Source organism: Molothrus aeneus, chromosome 5 (assembly GCF_037042795.1).
Source record: "Molothrus aeneus isolate 106 chromosome 5, BPBGC_Maene_1.0, whole genome shotgun sequence".
Taxonomy (NCBI): domain Eukaryota; kingdom Metazoa; phylum Chordata; class Aves; order Passeriformes; family Icteridae; genus Molothrus; species Molothrus aeneus.
Window position 1 is genome coordinate 58,047,108 of NC_089650.1, and position 16,927 is coordinate 58,064,034.

The 16,927-nt window shown below is 41.0% G+C and overlaps 1 protein-coding gene across 3 annotated transcripts in view; it reads left to right on the forward strand.

Annotated features, from left to right (window-relative positions):
* The first annotated feature begins 1,114 nt into the window (after positions 1-1,114).
* Positions 1,115-16,927, forward strand: part of PTPN12 (protein tyrosine phosphatase non-receptor type 12) — a 69,557-nt gene continuing 53,744 nt past the window's right edge. The window contains exon 1 of one of the 3 annotated variants that reach the window (XM_066550888.1): positions 1,115-1,367. In XM_066550888.1, coding sequence (XP_066406985.1) covers positions 1,269-1,367 — 99 coding nt within the window. In that variant the 5' untranslated portion in view covers positions 1,115-1,268. The remainder of the gene's footprint in view (positions 1,368-16,927) is intronic. The other 2 variants (XM_066550887.1, XM_066550886.1) reach the window with 2 other exon arrangements.

Genomic DNA, 16,927 nt, shown 5'->3' on the forward strand with positions numbered 1-16,927 from the left:
TCTGACGCCACGTAAGGCAGAGATTTTAGGCTATGTTTAAAATAGGAGGGCGCGGGGTGCCTGAGCCCTCTCGTTGCGGTGCCGAGGAGTGCGGGACCCTCCCCGCCCGGCACCGGGCCGGAGCCCGCAGACACCTGCCGGCGGCACTTCCACGAACCAGCTTCGCCTGCGGACATTTTTATTAAGTAGATCTATCTGTCTGTCTGTCTATCTATCTATCTATCCGCACACACGTACATATATATACACGCTCACATATAGATACACACTTCATAAAGAGTATGCACTTACATATATATATATATATGAAAAATTGATATAAGCACACACATATATATACGCTTAATATACATATTAATATACATACAAATACGCGAGGAGCAGTCCCTGGCCAGGTGTCCGCGCCCGTCCCCTGTCCCGCCCCGCCATCTTCCCGCTGCCCGGCGTCCACGCTGCCGCGCCTCGGCACCGCCGCGGCAGCGACCCCCGGCACGTCCCACGGCTGCGGGCTTCCCACCCGCGGCGGGACCCGTCTGATCCGGGCGTTTCAGTAGGATTCTGCGTGAGCCCCCAGCCCCGGGACGCGGCGCTGTGGCGACTACATGTCCCGACATGCCGCTGCCTCCCGGCGCGGCGCCGCGGGCACCCACCGCCGCCCATTGTGCTCCAGCCAGGGGAAACGGCGCTCCGCTCCGCCTCCCCCTCGCGCACCAAGTGGTCCCTTCCAGCGCTCCATGAGGCGCCCTTCGGGCGGTCCCATCCATGGGAAACGGGGGGTGGGAGGGGGGGGGGAGCCGGGGGGGAGAGGGCAAGGCGTGGAGCCCAGCGAGCGCTCCCTCGAAACCCCGGCGGCCGGTGATTGGCAGGCACGGCCGCCAATAGGGCGAGGCGACGATCGGGAGAGCCAATGGGCGCGGCGGAGCGCTGCCGGGTCGGGGCGGGACACAGGGGAGGGGGCGGGGCGGGGCGGGCGTCGCGCGTGCGCGGGGCGGGAGGAGGAGGGGCCGTGTCGTGTCCGTGTCGGCTGCTCCAGGGAGGGTCGGGCGGAGGGAGGGGAGGATGGAGCGGGCGGCCGGGCGGCCGTGAGCGGGGCGGGAGCGGAGCCAGAGCGGGGCCATCAGGCCGCGGGCAGGCCCGGGCGGGGGAGAGGCGAGGCAGGGAGGGGAAGGAAGGCAGCCGGGTGACGGGTCGTGCGGCGGAGTGGGCTCCGGGCGGAGAGCGAGCGGGCGGCCGGGGCTCCCGCTCCGCAGGGCGTCCGACGGGGCAGGATGAGCCAGGAGGAGATCCTGAGGAAATTCATTAAGCGAGTCCAGGCCATGAAGGACACGGACCACAATGGGGAGGACAACTTCGCCAGCGACTTCATGGTGAGGGGCGGCGGCGCGGGTGGGGCGGGCGGGGCTCCTGCCGCCCCCGGGGCGGAGGGGGGTGACCCGCAGCCCCTTCCCCATCCCCCGCCAGCGGGGGGGTGCCGGGGCGGGTGGGCTCGCATCCCCGGGGGTGACCGGCTATTGTGTGCCCCGGGGCTCGGCCGGCTCCCTGTGCCACCGCCGCTTCGGAGCTCGGCGGGGGGAGGGAGAGTGTCCGCCTGGATTCAGCTCCTTCCTGCCCTCCAGCCCCGGGAGGTTTGTCACCGCGGCCCCGGCTCTTCCCCGCTCCTGGGCAGCTGGTGGTCATCGGCTCTTGCAAAATTCACCGGGAGGCTCCTCGTCCGCCCGCCCCGCTGCTTCCCTGAGCGCATAAAGGGGACGGAGGCGAGGCGGGGGGGCTGCGAGCGCTTCCTCGCCCCGGCAGCCCCTTTTCCGCAGGGTCGCCGTCTGTGATGGCAGCTGGGGATAATCGGGCACTCCTTCCCCTTTGATTTGCCTCTGTAGCTGCCTGCTTGAGATTTCTCTTCTTTCTGAGGAGATAGATGTGTTAAACGTATTGCTAGTCATTGGAGGAATATTCATCTTCCCTTCGCTAACGTCTCCCATCCCCCATCGCAGCCCTGCCTGTATCCCTCGTCCTTTCTTCCTTCCAGATCAGTTCACCGTCAGCCTTTGGTTAACGTGTGCGGTCGGGGAAAAATTCTCTCGGAGAATTTGTGCTTTTCCTGGTTTATTTTAGCTGTTTAATAGGGCTGTTACAATATATCGGGAGTTTTATCTTTGAATTGGTCGTCTGAGCTGTGAACAATAATTTTGATTGGGCAGATGTTGCTGGCACTTTTCAATATCATTTAAATACTTAATATCAAAATGCAGTTTTCATATGCAGAAGAGCTGAAGGAGAGCGGGTTAGTGCCCTCCGTATCTGTCTTTGTAGCTCGTTTTATTATGTGTGGCTCTTTGGGATTAAAAGCACATCGTTAGCCCTTTAAGCTGTCAGTCTGTGCTCGTGCTCTGGGAACAAAAAAAAAAATAAAAAATCTCAATGTAAGCGTCGCATCGGAGATTGTCCGAAATGTGGGGAGGAGGCCGCGGATGTTGCGCAAGGCGAGGGGCGTTGGGAGCGCTGGCAGGTCCAGGGCTGGAAGAGGAAGTGGACTTTGGGAAGTAACGAGTTCATCCAGGGTGGGGAGGGAGCCCGTGGGAAATCGGCCACGCTCTTTGGGCAGGATTTTGCAAATGCTAAAAGTATGCTGCTGAAACATCTGAGCATGTGGGAAAGGAAGAGAGAAAAGTGTGAAGAACGCCATTGGAGAGATAGGACCCTTTTAAATCTTCACATGAGAGCTTAAAGGTTACAGAATTTGACAGAAGCTTTTCATTAAGTCATAGTTTTAGTAATAGAATTGCTATTTAACACGAATTGACATCTTGCCTTGTACTGATGAGCCTGTCTTGTTCATGTAAATTATATATACTTTACAGAAAGGCTGGCCTAGGCTACTGCAAAATGAGGGACATTTTTAATAATCTCTATGTTAAGATCTCCTAATCCACCTCTACCATTTCATATCTGATAATTATCCTGATGTTTTAGTTTTGTTGTAGTCTAAAGATATATAATAGATATTTTTATCATCCTTTCTTTGAAGCAGTGGTGCACCCCTGTATGGAAAATAGCTTTTGTTTCAATTTCTCTATTTGACAGCATGTTGTTTTTGTGGCTTTCAACAGCATAGACAGTGAATTTTCCCATTGCTTTCCTGTAGCAGGAAGAAAAGAGAATATGGGTAAAAATGGGAAAATAGGATTTATAGGAACTAATGGGCAAGACATTTCAGGAGAAAGATGTATTACCTGAAAGAGTGTTGAATGTTTTGGGGAGAATTGTGTTGAAAATTTCTTTTGCCCTTTAACACTTTGTATTTCAAACTTTCATATTTGATTTTTGTATTGGAAATTAAAGGAAAACCAGGAAATTAGGATCTTCAGTTCTAATATTCACCTTTATGTAATAAAGCAGACATAGATTAGTGTGATGACAAGAATTATAATTGCTGATTTTTAAGGGTTTTTTTTTTTTCACTATGAATGTTCTGGGGTATTTAGGGATTTTTGGGGTATGAGTTTTCGGTGTATTTGGCTGTCTTAACAGAGCTATGCCTAGGTCCTCTTTGAAATGATGGAAAAGGAAGAAGGAAAGAGAGGTAAAGGGGATTTAAGTTTCAGTATTCTGTTCAGTTAAAGAATGAGTAGATGTTTTTTGAGGGGTGAGAAGGGAGGAAGTTGTGTTATCTCATTTAAGTGCAGGATGTTCTGTGGCTGCTAAATAGTGGCAAGTTTGTGGAATAGGAATTGCTGTTACTCATCGCTTCATTTCCAAGTCAAAATGGAATCTAAAATGTGAATGGAATAGTGGGTGAATGCAAATGAAAACAATTCTTTACTTTTAGGTCTTTATTGCCTTGGAATAATCGGCAATAGTTGAGTAATAGGCTTGGAGAGTTGTACATAGGCCTGAGAGAGTGAACTGAAAGTACATGCTGGGTGCCCAGGAGTGCTGGAGGACAGGGTAGAGAAGCTCGAGGTGTGCACAGGTAGGCTGATAAGCTTGGCTGATTGCTATTGAAAGTCCAGAGTGTAGATGACTAAGACTGCAATTTAATGATGCCATTGACATACCTGGAAACAACTTCCTCCTGGAAGGTGGAAAGTTGATTATTACCCACTCCACCAGTGCCTCCCCATCTCCCCTCAACAGCAAGATAAACTCTATGATCTGGGCACCAGTGGCAAGTTTGTTACTGGAAATCAAATGCAGTTAATTAATTTGCACTAGGAAGTGAGCAGGACTTTAGATCACTTCAGTACTCTGGGTGTGCACAGTTAGGATTAAATGAAGTGGATAGTTTGAAAACAGGACAGACATGTCGGTAAGCCTTGCCAGTAATCATGTGGATGTGGATATGGGACAAGTGGGCTTTTTCCTAAAATAATGTAGGTTAGGACATTGCTACCATGGTTGTAGTACATCCAGGAGTATATTTTTTCCTGGGTTTTTGCTGACATTGCTATTTGGGTGGAAGGAAATAAGTATAGATTGCTTCCTCTTGGTGTTTCATGCTGTATGAATACAACCAATGGTCCAGGTTCTGATTTTTTTGTAATGAACATGTGTATTACATCAAACAAAGGTTGGAAGTCAAAGTTCCATATGGAAGAACAGAAAACAGCTACTCTAGAATTTAGAAAGACCTTGATAAATATTACTTGCTGATTTATTTTTAAATTTTAATCTACCTACGATTAACACATTTTTGTTTTCTTACGTTATAGTCATGAGAAAAGCATCCTGACACTCATTTCTCTTGTTTGATGTAGACTGCCATTGTTATAGGAGAAGTGAAATATGAGTAGTGTGAAGTTTTACCTTCAAAAATCAGATGTTTCTATTGTTTTGTAGTATATGACAGTCTTGCTTCATCTTCTGAGTTATATATCTGGCTAATCTCTTGTCATGGAATACTGTGTGTGGCTGAGAATGGGTTTTTTGTGATGGCTACTGTGTAGGAGACTCTCAGTTGCTGTTTGGAGGAAGTGGTGTCAAAATGGTCTTGTTTTAGATCGTTGGTCTAAATAATAATAAATTTTTTTAACAACTTCATTGCACCTAGTCACAGATCTCTGTATCTTTCATTCAAGAAGGCACAGGTAACTAACTCAACTGAATATTGTGTGTCTGTGTTCTGTTCAGTCTAAGATGAAACTTTTAGGTTTGGAAACAGTAAAGTACTCGAGTTGCTGTTTTCTGAAGTATGAAAGGGAATTTGAATGGTTTGAAACAGGTAAAAAACTAGTTTCTATGTCTTTTACATCTAGTTAGTTTTGGTTTTGACATTTTTATATTTAAGGACTTCCAACTGATTGTTTTGTGAAAATGCTATTTTAAAAAATGGGAGATGGAATGTGCTTGACTTGTAAGGAGAAAATGTGGCTGCTCATAGGAAGTGCTACGCCAGATGCTATAAAACTTACTTTGTGCATTTTTTAAGGCTTTTGTCTTTGTTTTGTTTTTTGGTCAGTTTTCTCAGGAAAAGGCACAATTTCTAAAATGCCTAAAGGCTGTTTAAAATGAATGAACAGTCTACACTATACTAAATCACTGATTAAAACTACTAAGATACATAGTGAAACTCCACATACTGATGCCAGTCATGACATAGATTTTGTTCTGGTCCTGGAGCAGCATTAGGGATACCAGAAATACCTATTCAACTGTAGCACTTCAGAAATGCCCTTCTTGAAGCTTCTCTGTGTATTAATGTGCATTTGCATAAGCCTTTCTGATTCAAATGCTATTAGTGCACCTCTTGAGTATCTGTGAAGATACTTTTCAAATTTATAAGACAGGCATATAATCTGGAAACTTAGAAAACATTTATTTTTTTTACTGTCTCTGCAGTTTTTTTTAAGATCCCACCGTATAGACATTTTTGGAAGTGATGTTTTCTAGTATCTATTTAATGAGTTTGGTGCTTGTAATATATTGGTAGAAACACTAATGCTTTGTCATATGTGTTACAAAATACATGCTGTCTTTTCAAGAGATATTTGTATCTGTAAAGGTTAAACTGGGAAAAATGGTTTGGTAGAATCAACTACATGGTAAACTGTTTCTTGAAACTTCAAATCCAAGATTTAATTGGTATAAGCAGAGGTTTACATGGAATTCTTGTAAATTGGGTTCTTTTGAAAAATCTATTTGGAGCACTTGTTTTCCATAGAGTGTGGCAGAAGGGGTAATTGCCTTGGAGAAAATGACCCCTAAACGTGTTGTACAGCTGATCAGTCATAAGGAACTCTGCTCTTGGCAATCAGTTAATAGGTCATAGGCAACTGTCACTTCAGATATGCCTTGTGCATTTTTATCATTTCAGGGTTAAATAATGGATCTGTTAGTAGTCACCTTTCATATTATGCTTACATTTTTCTTGTAAATGTATTTGTAAAGTTTTGTTTCCATTTACATATTTCAGCTAGATGCTGTTAATTCGTCTGTGGGGGGCACACCCCAGCACATGACTCCATTGTGTGTGGTTGTAGTCATCCAGGCCATTCATAAAGCTTCATTTACATGGACCAAATCTGGTTGGAGCAATGTCACTGAATAGTCATTTCAGTAAGCCCAGACTTTAGAGGCTTCTGAAAATTTGTGAAATACTGGTCATTCAATGTTATATGAAAATACAGTTTTGCATGAACAATCATTCAATTTTAATATTCAGCTTCTTTGTGCCCTTCTGAGGAAATGAGTGCTGTTTTTGTTGCTTCAAAGATGCCATTCTGAATTTTCACAGAGGTGGTTGAACACAGCCACAAAGCTGCTGTAGTGACCCTGGGGTGTAAGAACTTGCAAACTCTGCCTAAAATTGCTGTTTTTTCAGCACATGAAACTAAACCAAGTCAGTTAGGCAATGCTCTGGGTTGTGTCAAATAGCTTGTGTGGTAATAAGTTCTGTTTGCTCATTTTCAAAAGACAGCAGTGTGTAAGTCTACTGTTCTCATGGAATAAAGGGTTGTGTATGGATTTTGTAGAATATTAAAGAATTGTTCAGGAGGAGCAAATGGTAATGTTGACCTTGCACCTCATGGCATACTACACGCAATCCAAATAATTTAAATAGCATGTCAAATACATACTTTGTTTTTATTCTTACCTCAATTTTGCAGCACCTTTTGCTGTATTTAGTTATATATATATATAGATAGATATACATCTCAGTAGATATCTATATATGGATATGTCTCATGTGACCATAATTCATCAACCTTAGACCCTAATCTATCGTTCTGTAGCTCCATGTACGTGCTTATGTATTTGTATAAGCATGGTAGTAAAGTCTGTGTAGTACTCTGCATGTGTGTCACTGATCTATAGCATGAATTTCTTGGTTTGGATTGCATGTAATTTACTTTAGAATTGCAGTAGGTTCAGTTAAAATGAACTGTTTTTCCTTGATGCTGTTATAGCCAAGTATAAGTTATCAGCTCTGCAAGCAGGGAAAGGGTAAGCAGATATTCAGATTATCTAAGGTGTATGCATTTGTTGATCATGAATGCAACAGAAGTCTGAGGCTTCTATATTAATCTCTTAAAGCCATTAGTTTGTAATGAACAGAAATTATATTCTATCTTCTTCGCTGTTACTATTTAAGATTTGTGGATTTTCCATTGTGTACTGCTACAGTTTGACTGTAGTATGCTTAGTACAAAGGACTTTTTGGCACAGGGAAAATAGTAATGCATTTCTTCTTAGTGTTGGGAAAACGTGAAACTGTAGGAGTACTTTGGGTATGCATTTCTAGAACTGAAATCAGATGGTAGATGATGGTTTTTTTCTTGGTCTTATATAACAACCCTTCAGTTAGGGAGAGGTATCAGTGTTAAAGGTCAGATAAGGAACTGAGTAAAGCACAAGTGAGTTAGGTAGAGCAGGAGCTCTTTGTGCCATTAGGAAGTGCATTGTTTGTATCCTGGTGTTTTCCTCAAGCTGTTGTACTCCACAATTGCTGTGGTTATGCCAGCACAAGCCTGGATAACTCAGCTGTGTGTGTTTGCCCTTAATGAACCATGGACCTGCATTTCTGTTTCTTTTAACTAGCATGTGAATGTTGCAGAGAGATTAAGCTCTTTGGTTTCCTACTTCATCTGACAAAAAAAAAACTTGCTAATATAAACTTAACTTGTGAATTATTTGTTCAAATCTGAGCAATCAGAATGTGTTTATGAAAAGAGAGCACTCTGGTATGGCTGTGGAGTTTTGGATCTGGAACCTGGAGCACAGAGAGCAGCTGTATTTTGGAACTGTGTCTGGAGTCCCTCTGCACCTTCAAGAAACCAGATTGTGTTCAGACCCAATATTGGTGAGACAATATGAGTGCAAAACCAGTAGCTTTACTAGGGAAGCTGAGAGTGCAGCAAGGTAAGGGAAAAGTTGTAAGAGCAGAAGAGCAGAGTCAGGACTGGAAGGCTTTAGGACTGTCATTCTGGGTTGGAAACTTGTTTAAAGTATCTCTGAATGTCAGGATGTTTCAGTCACTGAGGTTTGCATAGGAAGGTTACTGCTTGTGTCCCTGAGGGCCTTGTTCTAGCTGCTGTTTTGTCATCAGCTTTAGAATGAAAAAAATCTTACACAGCTAAAAAGATCAAGTAGAGAAAAATGTTTCCCAAAAGGTACCAGATAAATAGAGGTATAAATGGATGACCTAGTTTAGTTGACCTAATTTTTGCTCCTATCTGTCCTCCTACAAGCCAATACTTTTAATTTCTTTAAAAGGCAATTTTATTGGTGTTAATTTATGGGAAGACTTAAAGACAGTATTGTCCTAATGGAAGTGTCTTGTGAAAGTAAAACCTAGAAGACTTGAATTATCAGCTCTAAAATGTAGCAAGGCAGTTACTTCAATGGGGGAAAATATCTGGCTATTACAAGATGACTGAAGCTATGAATGATGTTGCCTCATGGGTTACATATGTCATTAGGAACAAAGCAAATAAAGAAATATGTTTCATTCATTCATTCAGATTTCTGTAAGGAAGCATCAATAATTTTGAAGGAAATCCTGCCATAATGCTTTGGATAGTTAATTTTCTAAATTAATTTTATTTCTTAGCTCCCTTAGTTCTGCAGAAAGAATTGAGTTGCCTAGTGTTAGGAATGGGCCAAGGGCAACTGCATGAGTTAACTGAAAGTTTTAAGTGCTGTATGGATTGGTTGGATTGTGCTATTTTTAATTTGCTGTGATTTGGAGCAATTTTAACACAGTTATTAAGGGTATCCATATGACTTGTGTTCCTTCCTTTTTGGCAGAAAGTCTATCTGCTTCATGTTTTACATGTTGGAGAGCAGGCCTTGATTCCTAAACATTATTGAAATTTATTTGTTTTAATTGCCTGATCTTTGCTATGATTTTTGGTGTCTAAAGTCATGGTCTGGAAAGCACCAGCCTCTAAGGGGAAGTTAGCTTAGTTAAAATCATATTGCTTTAAAGAATGTATGTACTACTTTAATCTCTTACATTTAGTTATGACACTGAACTTGTCATTTTAAAACAAACATTTTACATTAATTTCCTTTTTGTGTAGTCTCGTAAGGTGTAGCTGAGTTTGTTTTTCTAAGCTCAGAGTACAGTGGTGTCCTCTTAAACAATTTTACATCTTGCTGCATTTGTGCTGCTGTCTTGTCATTCTTGCTGCCTCATGTGGATGACATCTGCTTTTTGTTTTCCTCTGCAAACACACAGATGTTTTGGACTCTGTGATCACTAGAAGAACAGCTTTTATGTGGATCAGTGGAAGAGTGGGGTTTTTGGGGGGCTGGAGAGGTAAATGACCATCTTTCAGCTGGCAAGGCTTGTCCCTCTGGGCAGCTAATACAGCCAGAGAGAGGCTGAAAGGTCATGAGTGATGTCTGATGCTCCTGCTTTTATTGCCATTGAGCAGTCAGCACCTCTGCTGTTGTTGCTATCCTTGCTATCTGTCTTATTTGCTTTAGGGTCAATATCATGGATGAGAAATTAATTTCTTGTGCTGAGCTAGACTAGTTCTAGGTTCTGGTTCATGCACATTTTTCCTGGACTTACTGGCATGAGTTCCAGCTATTTGTCACATTTGAGAGTCTCAGGGGCCTGTTCCAGAATTTTCATATTGTTTTCCATTGTTGATAACATTTTAAAATACATTTTGTCTTCCATTATGAGAGTATGGCATTTTTTTATTCTCCTGGTAGTTTTTGGAGGACACAGCTATCTTTGAACAACTTGGTTCCAAACTGAAAGGATGTTTCATGGGTTTCCTGTCCAAGTGTTCAGAGGACTTGTCAGTGTAGATTATGCATCCTGTTTAAATGACTGATGGCTGTGGGAACTGCACTGCTCTTGAGAAGCCTGAAGAGTGTTCTACTCTGTCCTAAATGTTTCACTTCTTATTTGATTATGTTTGACTCTGTAATGCATGACCCTGTGATGGAACAGTGTCTTTTTTTTCCTCAGGTGTGTGGGTAGCACGTGTGGTACTTGGGTATAGCTTCCTCCTTAGACAAATGTTCATATTGGATTAGTTGTCTACTTGTTTCACTGCACAAAACTGCGAGATCAATTAATATAAGAAAGCAGAACAGACAGAAGAACAAGTGATAGGAATAGTGCACTGCTCTCAGACTGTGGGTAGGCTGGGTTGGAAACTGATGACTGGCTGCTCTGTGACTGAGTAAAATTAATCATGGAGATGTCTCAGTGGTAAATGTATCATGTTCTGCATGTTTGCAGTGCACAGCTCTTTTTTTTTTACTGTTTTTACACATGTAGAAAATAAGTTTTAATTCTTCCTATATTTTCTACTTGAATCTTTACCTTCATGCATGGGAAGTAGGATAATGCTTTCATTATTACTTACTCCCTCTTGTATATTCTGATTATTTTAGCCAATAGGTAATTGTTAATTGAAAAGAATACAGTTGTCCAGTAGGAATACTCAGGGGAAACGTTTAGCTCAAAATAAAGCTGGAAAAGGAAACACTGTTCTGGAGGGAAGGGTATATGTAGGTTAGTTGAACTGCTTCAAGAAACTGAGAATTCCTGCAGAGTTGAATTAATTATAAATTGTCTATAGGGCAGCACCCCTATTGCACAAACTGCTAAAGGAAGGAAATAATCTCTTAGATACTGTGAATGTCCCCAGATAGCTCTAAGTATTCAACAGTTACTTCTAAGATTTCAAGTTTAGTAGTTTAGGTGGTTACACAAAACTGTGTGGATTTTTATTATGACCAAATTAGACTGTAAAATCAATTTTAACTCATTTTCTTTGAGATTGCATGAACAGAACTGTGATGTTAATGGACGTATAGGGAACTATATGAAAATGTTAATAGAGAAAAATGACTGGTTTTAGGCAGGTAGAAAGGACTTGGAAAGTACTATAGGCACACACTGGAATTTACTTTAGTAAAGAAATATGGTGTTTTATAGATGCTTTATTTTTCTGTTATTTCTACTTGATGAAGACTAGGCCCAGAAGGAAGAAATATATGTTCTTTCCTTTAATAGCTCTTTGCTACAGAATTGCATTAAGTGCTACACAGGCACTTAAAGCTTTGGACATGAGTCTGCTTTTCAAACTGAGTGTTCTGAAATAAGTTGTTATTAAGCTGTGGGTTAAGCCCTATCACAACCTTTTATATTTTCCTTATAAACAGAAGAACTTTTCCAGAGGCTGTTCTACAGAACTACTGTGGAAATTGCCCTGGCATTCTGTAATAACCCTGCTACAGTTGCTTCTTCAACTGGTACCATCTATTTTCTTAATGTTTTGACTAAGATGATGAAATGGGAGCTTTCATTTCTTTTCCCTTTTGTGGTTGCAAATGCAACCAATGCAGCTTGCAAATTGTCAACTTCCTATTTTTGTTGTTCTGAAAAGAGCAGGTAAAACCATGGCAGAGAAGCCTAGTTGGTTTTTTTTAACAAATTACAGAAATCTATAGCCTGTTGATAAATTATTTAAAATGAGAGACCAATAACACTGAAAAAAAATGTGTGTATCCCAAAGTCAGCAAGCTGTTGCCATAAATCAGTGTGATTTCCTAAAGGGAAAGAATATTTCTTTCTAAAATGCTAGCTAATTCCATAACTAATTCTGATATGGATTATCCTGAACGTGAGTTTGCATTTGGTACCTTATACATGATCAAACACTACAGCACTTTTGGTGCAAAGCTTTAGCAACATGTCTTTCTGGCATGGCAATTTAGAAAGCATTAGCACTGTTTAAATTGGTGATCCTGTGAAAATGAAGCCAGCATCCTGTTTCTCCAGCCTTACAGCATACATAATGGGCTTCCTTTCCTGTATTCATAGAAAAAATATTCTCTGTCTGGTACAGTAAGATGATCTAATCATCCAATGAAAGTATGTGGGTATAAAAAATTTCAATGAAATTGAAAGAGTCTTTAGCTCTTATGGAGAAAGGCAACTTCCAGATATATTAAGAGTATCTGAGGTCAGGATGTGTTTAGAAGTGAGAAAAGCAGCAGTGAAGTAACAAGGGAATGCAGTGAAGGGATATAAGTAGGTAAAGAACTTATTTATTTCTAGAGACTTATTTATTTCTCTTTCTAAGTATGTTTTGAGCTAAAACTGACCGTGAATTTTTGCTAGGTAGAGGATCTTGTAGGGCATGTCAGGGAGGCACTGGAATTGGCTTTTGTCAATAAATGGAAAAATTAGTTTCTTCTGTTCTTTGAGTGCCATGTGGTTTATTTTTTATGGGGCTGTTGTATTACCTACCACTTTAACACCCCCACAACTTGATGCTGAAGTCAGCAGTTTCCCAGGTTGCATACTGATGGTGTAGATGAAATAGTTTGCATGGAACACCTGAATAAGAAAAATGATAACAAAGCAGACAATATTTACCTATTATTATGGGGTTTTTTGGCCCCTTTTTCCTCTGCTAACAGGTTCTTTTTAGTGTGGTACTGGAATCTGGTGTTTATTGGTGACAGCAATGAACTGGCCATCGCTCCCATTCTCCATCTCCCTGCTCTGCTTGGGAGGAGAATGTAGAGCCTGGGAAGGAGGCAGTTTTGATTTGTTTTGGAGGAAGGGTGTTTTGGTTTGTTTTTAATATTTGTTTAACTTCTCATTATTTGTTGGTAATAAATTCAGTTAATTCAAAGTCGAATCTGTTTTGCCCATGTTGGCTGTCAGTGAGTGATCTCTCCCTGTCCTTATCTCAACTCATGAGCCTTTCATTATATTTTTCTCTCCCCTGTCCAGTTGCAGAGGACTGGGGTAGAGTGGCTTTGGTGGGCACTTGGCACCGGCCAGGGTTAACCCACCACAGCAGCTTACCAACTTCATATGCCTGAGCTGCAGATCTGTTTGGATGGAGATCCCAACCTTCTCTCCTTCCTGTGGTTGGTAGTTTAGTGGGTATAGGATTGTCATATTGTGTGAAGAGTTAAGTACATAAAATCTTTTAATTTACCAGCTGGGCTTGAAAAACTCTTAAAATTCACAACACATTTTGCAAAACTGAAGTTATCCAACTTGCTTCTGGACGTTATCTCAAAGGCCATGGGGGAAGGATTTTTGTGAAAGACAAGACAGAAATGCTTGCTCATGTGAGCTTCCTCTTGTATTATTCATACTCTTGTCTTTGACTTGTCTTTAGCTTATTGGATCTAGCTTGTGGACATTGTATAAACAAGATATCCTTCAGGAATTCTGTATTTATGTCAACTAGTTGTTGAATCATCCTATGAAGTGTGTAGTTTTCCACTGGGCACAGTACTTCTGTCAGATGTTATGCAAATTCCAACATGTGTTTTTGAGCCATATCAACTTTGATCTGTCTTGAATGTTTTAATTATGCTCCTCTCTTTATGTTGTGATTGGATTTTACTAATTGTTTTTTTTTCATTTCTGTTTGTGATTTCCTTATTTTTTTAAAACCTTTGGTTTTTACTGGTTTTGGATGACAGAAGCCATTGCATGATGAGTGGAAAACTCTGAATAAGTTTCATACACTTCTTCAACTTCACCTCACATTTAGACTAGAAGCTCTTCAGAACAAGCTTTAGCTTCATGCAGGTTTGATGAACTGAAGGTAAATGATTATCTATAGTATAGTTTGGTACCCTTTTAAGCTTGTGAGTATTGCATGATTAGTTGTTGGGATATAAGAAAGTATGGGGGGAATGTTGGAATATAAGAAAGTATATGTACGGGGGCTTTGGTTTTTTTTCTTAATGGTCAAAGTAGAACTGGCTGGTCTATTTGGATCTTGGTTTTAAATTCAGAGCAGAGTAGCTTAGCCACACGTTTTATTGACCTTGTTATCCTCTTAAAGAGCAAGGATTACATTTACATTTATAAATGTTACCTGCCTCTGATAGTCACTGTTTTTTTAAGGACTATGGACAATGAGATTTAACCAGACTGGTTTAAATGGTCTTTGTAAGAATGTTCATGCAGTGTCCCTTATGAATTTTCTTGTTGTGGTTTGTTCATTTCACCAGGAATAATATTTCAGGGTTTGTATTGAACCAGGTAATATTGCTTATGGATCCCTTTCCTCAAAAGAGCCACTGTAGTGTTGAGCTGTTGTCTAAGCTTGCTTATTACAGAGATTCATGGAGACCAAAACCTAATTTGAGTATTCAGAAATCATTATTGAGTCCTGACAGCTACAAGGAATGCAGTCAGTATTCAGAGGGAGCAGCAGTGAGGCTTGCACTGGGGCCAGGATGCAATGTTCTATAAGTGGTGTACTTGAGCACGCTCACATCCTCTGCTATTCACCATAATGCAGCTATAAGAAGCACTTGCATCCTGATAAGACATTGTGATACTTCAGTGCTCCTGTGAATTAATTTGCTTTGGCTGTGGAGTATGTGTTTCTGTATTTTGCATTTTAAAGCCAGGACTTAGCAATCCTGTATGTCTCATCCTATTACTTGTCATGCAGTTACTGTCTCTTTAGAACAAACGTGTATTCCTGTCTGGGCTTATTAGCATTAATAGCTGTTCTGGGTGCCCAGTGGAATACTGATGCACAATGCTAGAAACTGGGAATGAGAAGAAGGTAGCCTGTAAGGGAAGTCACAATGGAAGGATTAAAGAGGGCATTGCTTTAGAAAAATGCTACTCTTCTTTAAAGTCAAACTGCAGCAGCAAATTCAGAAGTTGAGATTGGATTTAACTGACGTGCTGAAAATTAATTGAGGTCTTTTAAAGGTATGGATTTGGTTTGGAATGCTGCCACTTCCATTAAGGGAAAATAAGATTGAGAAATTTTGAGTCCTATTTAACTGTGCTTAAATAATTCTCCTAGTAGTAATTGTAGGGAATTCTGATATTTGGAAAGGGTCATTGTTTCTCCCCAGTCCAAATTTCATGCAATATCCATAGCCTGTTTTCTAGGTAGAAACACTGCTACAGGCAATCCTCAACATCTGCAGGAATTTACAAGTTTGGGTTTTTTCTGACTAAAGGCACATGTGTGTCTACACTGAAGAGCAAGTCACATAGTTTTTATGGCTGTAAGCAGCAATGCTACTTGTTCCTTTTAAGCTGTTTAGTGCTACATAGCCTCATTTTTCCCAGTTGCCTTTTTTTTTTTATGTCCCACTTTGGTTTAATATTTGCTATCTTTGTGAAATTTCAAATTCCTTTCTTCCTTATTTAACTTTTCCCAAGAGTGGCTTTGATAGATTGGAGGAAATAACTTTGTTAATTCAACTTTCTTCCTTTCCTGTATTTTATCTACTTATTTTATCTTTCTGAAGAGCTGTGACTAGCAAATTTGGAGATTGGAGAAATGACACCTACATTACAAATAATGGAAATGTAAGTTGAGTAGTAAAATGCTATAATGTGTATGTTTCTTGAGGGAGGTAAAACAACATTTTGATGGAGAAGACAGCAGAGAAGAGTAAAGGTTAGGAGGAAGCTGTTCAAAATGAGAAGTTTGTGGAGATTGCATTGCATTTTAGTGACCTGAAGCAGGAAAAGTGTTCATGGCTTATTTGTGTGCAGGTTGGCAGCCTGTTGCTCTCTCCATGACTAATGTATGTTGAGCAATGTACTGAGGTGAAGGAGACAGTAAAAATGTGGAAGAAGTTCTGCTTGTGCCAGGAGCTGTCACCAGCATTTTGCATTCAAACAAGGCCTGACTCTGGTCTCTGCAGGCAGTGGGGCTTTGTGATGCCAATCCAGTGGCTGCTGCTCTTCCAGAGTGTCCTCTGACAGTCACATTGCTAATTCTGTGGCTTTGCTGAAATAGGTTCTGGTTTTCCAGAATTAGAATGTGAATTTGACCACAGCTCAGAATTTTTTTTTTTAACGTAGATGTAAGCCAAGAAAAGAGCAGCTTTCCTGTTCCTAGATGGGCAAGTGTGGGCTGCAGTCAGTGTCCCTAGCAAGTTCCTGTACAGACAACATTTGCTCTGAGCTGAGGAAGGAATGAAAATAAAGGAGATTAGTGGTTTAGGAAATAAGATTAAAGTGACAGAATTGGAGTAAAAAGCTAAGAGGTAAAATATTGTAAAACTTGATGCAACAGTTAGAGGAAATCTCAATATGTATTAGCTGTTATCATTGATACTAACTATTGCCTCTGGTAGAGGAAAGACAAAGCAGCTGACCCTTGTCTTTAGGGTGGGAGTGAAACCCTGTCCTTGGGTTAGTTGATTGTACCAGAAGCTGAACAGACTTGCATTAATGAAGCATAGCTCATACCAAACTTCAAGAATCCCAAAGTTATAAAGAAAAAAACCACTCTCTCCTTATCTTATAATCATGTAGATCATCAAAACCTGTCTTTCCTGTATTCCATTTGTTAGCTCCTGCAATATATGATGGAAGGAAGCAGATAAATAGCGGTTTATGCATTTGTGGTTTTAGCTAGAGGGAAACTTCTTTAAAATCAGAAGTATGCCTTAGAATTGGATCCAAGGTGGTAACTTGTCATTTTCTTCAAGGTAGAAAAGCTTA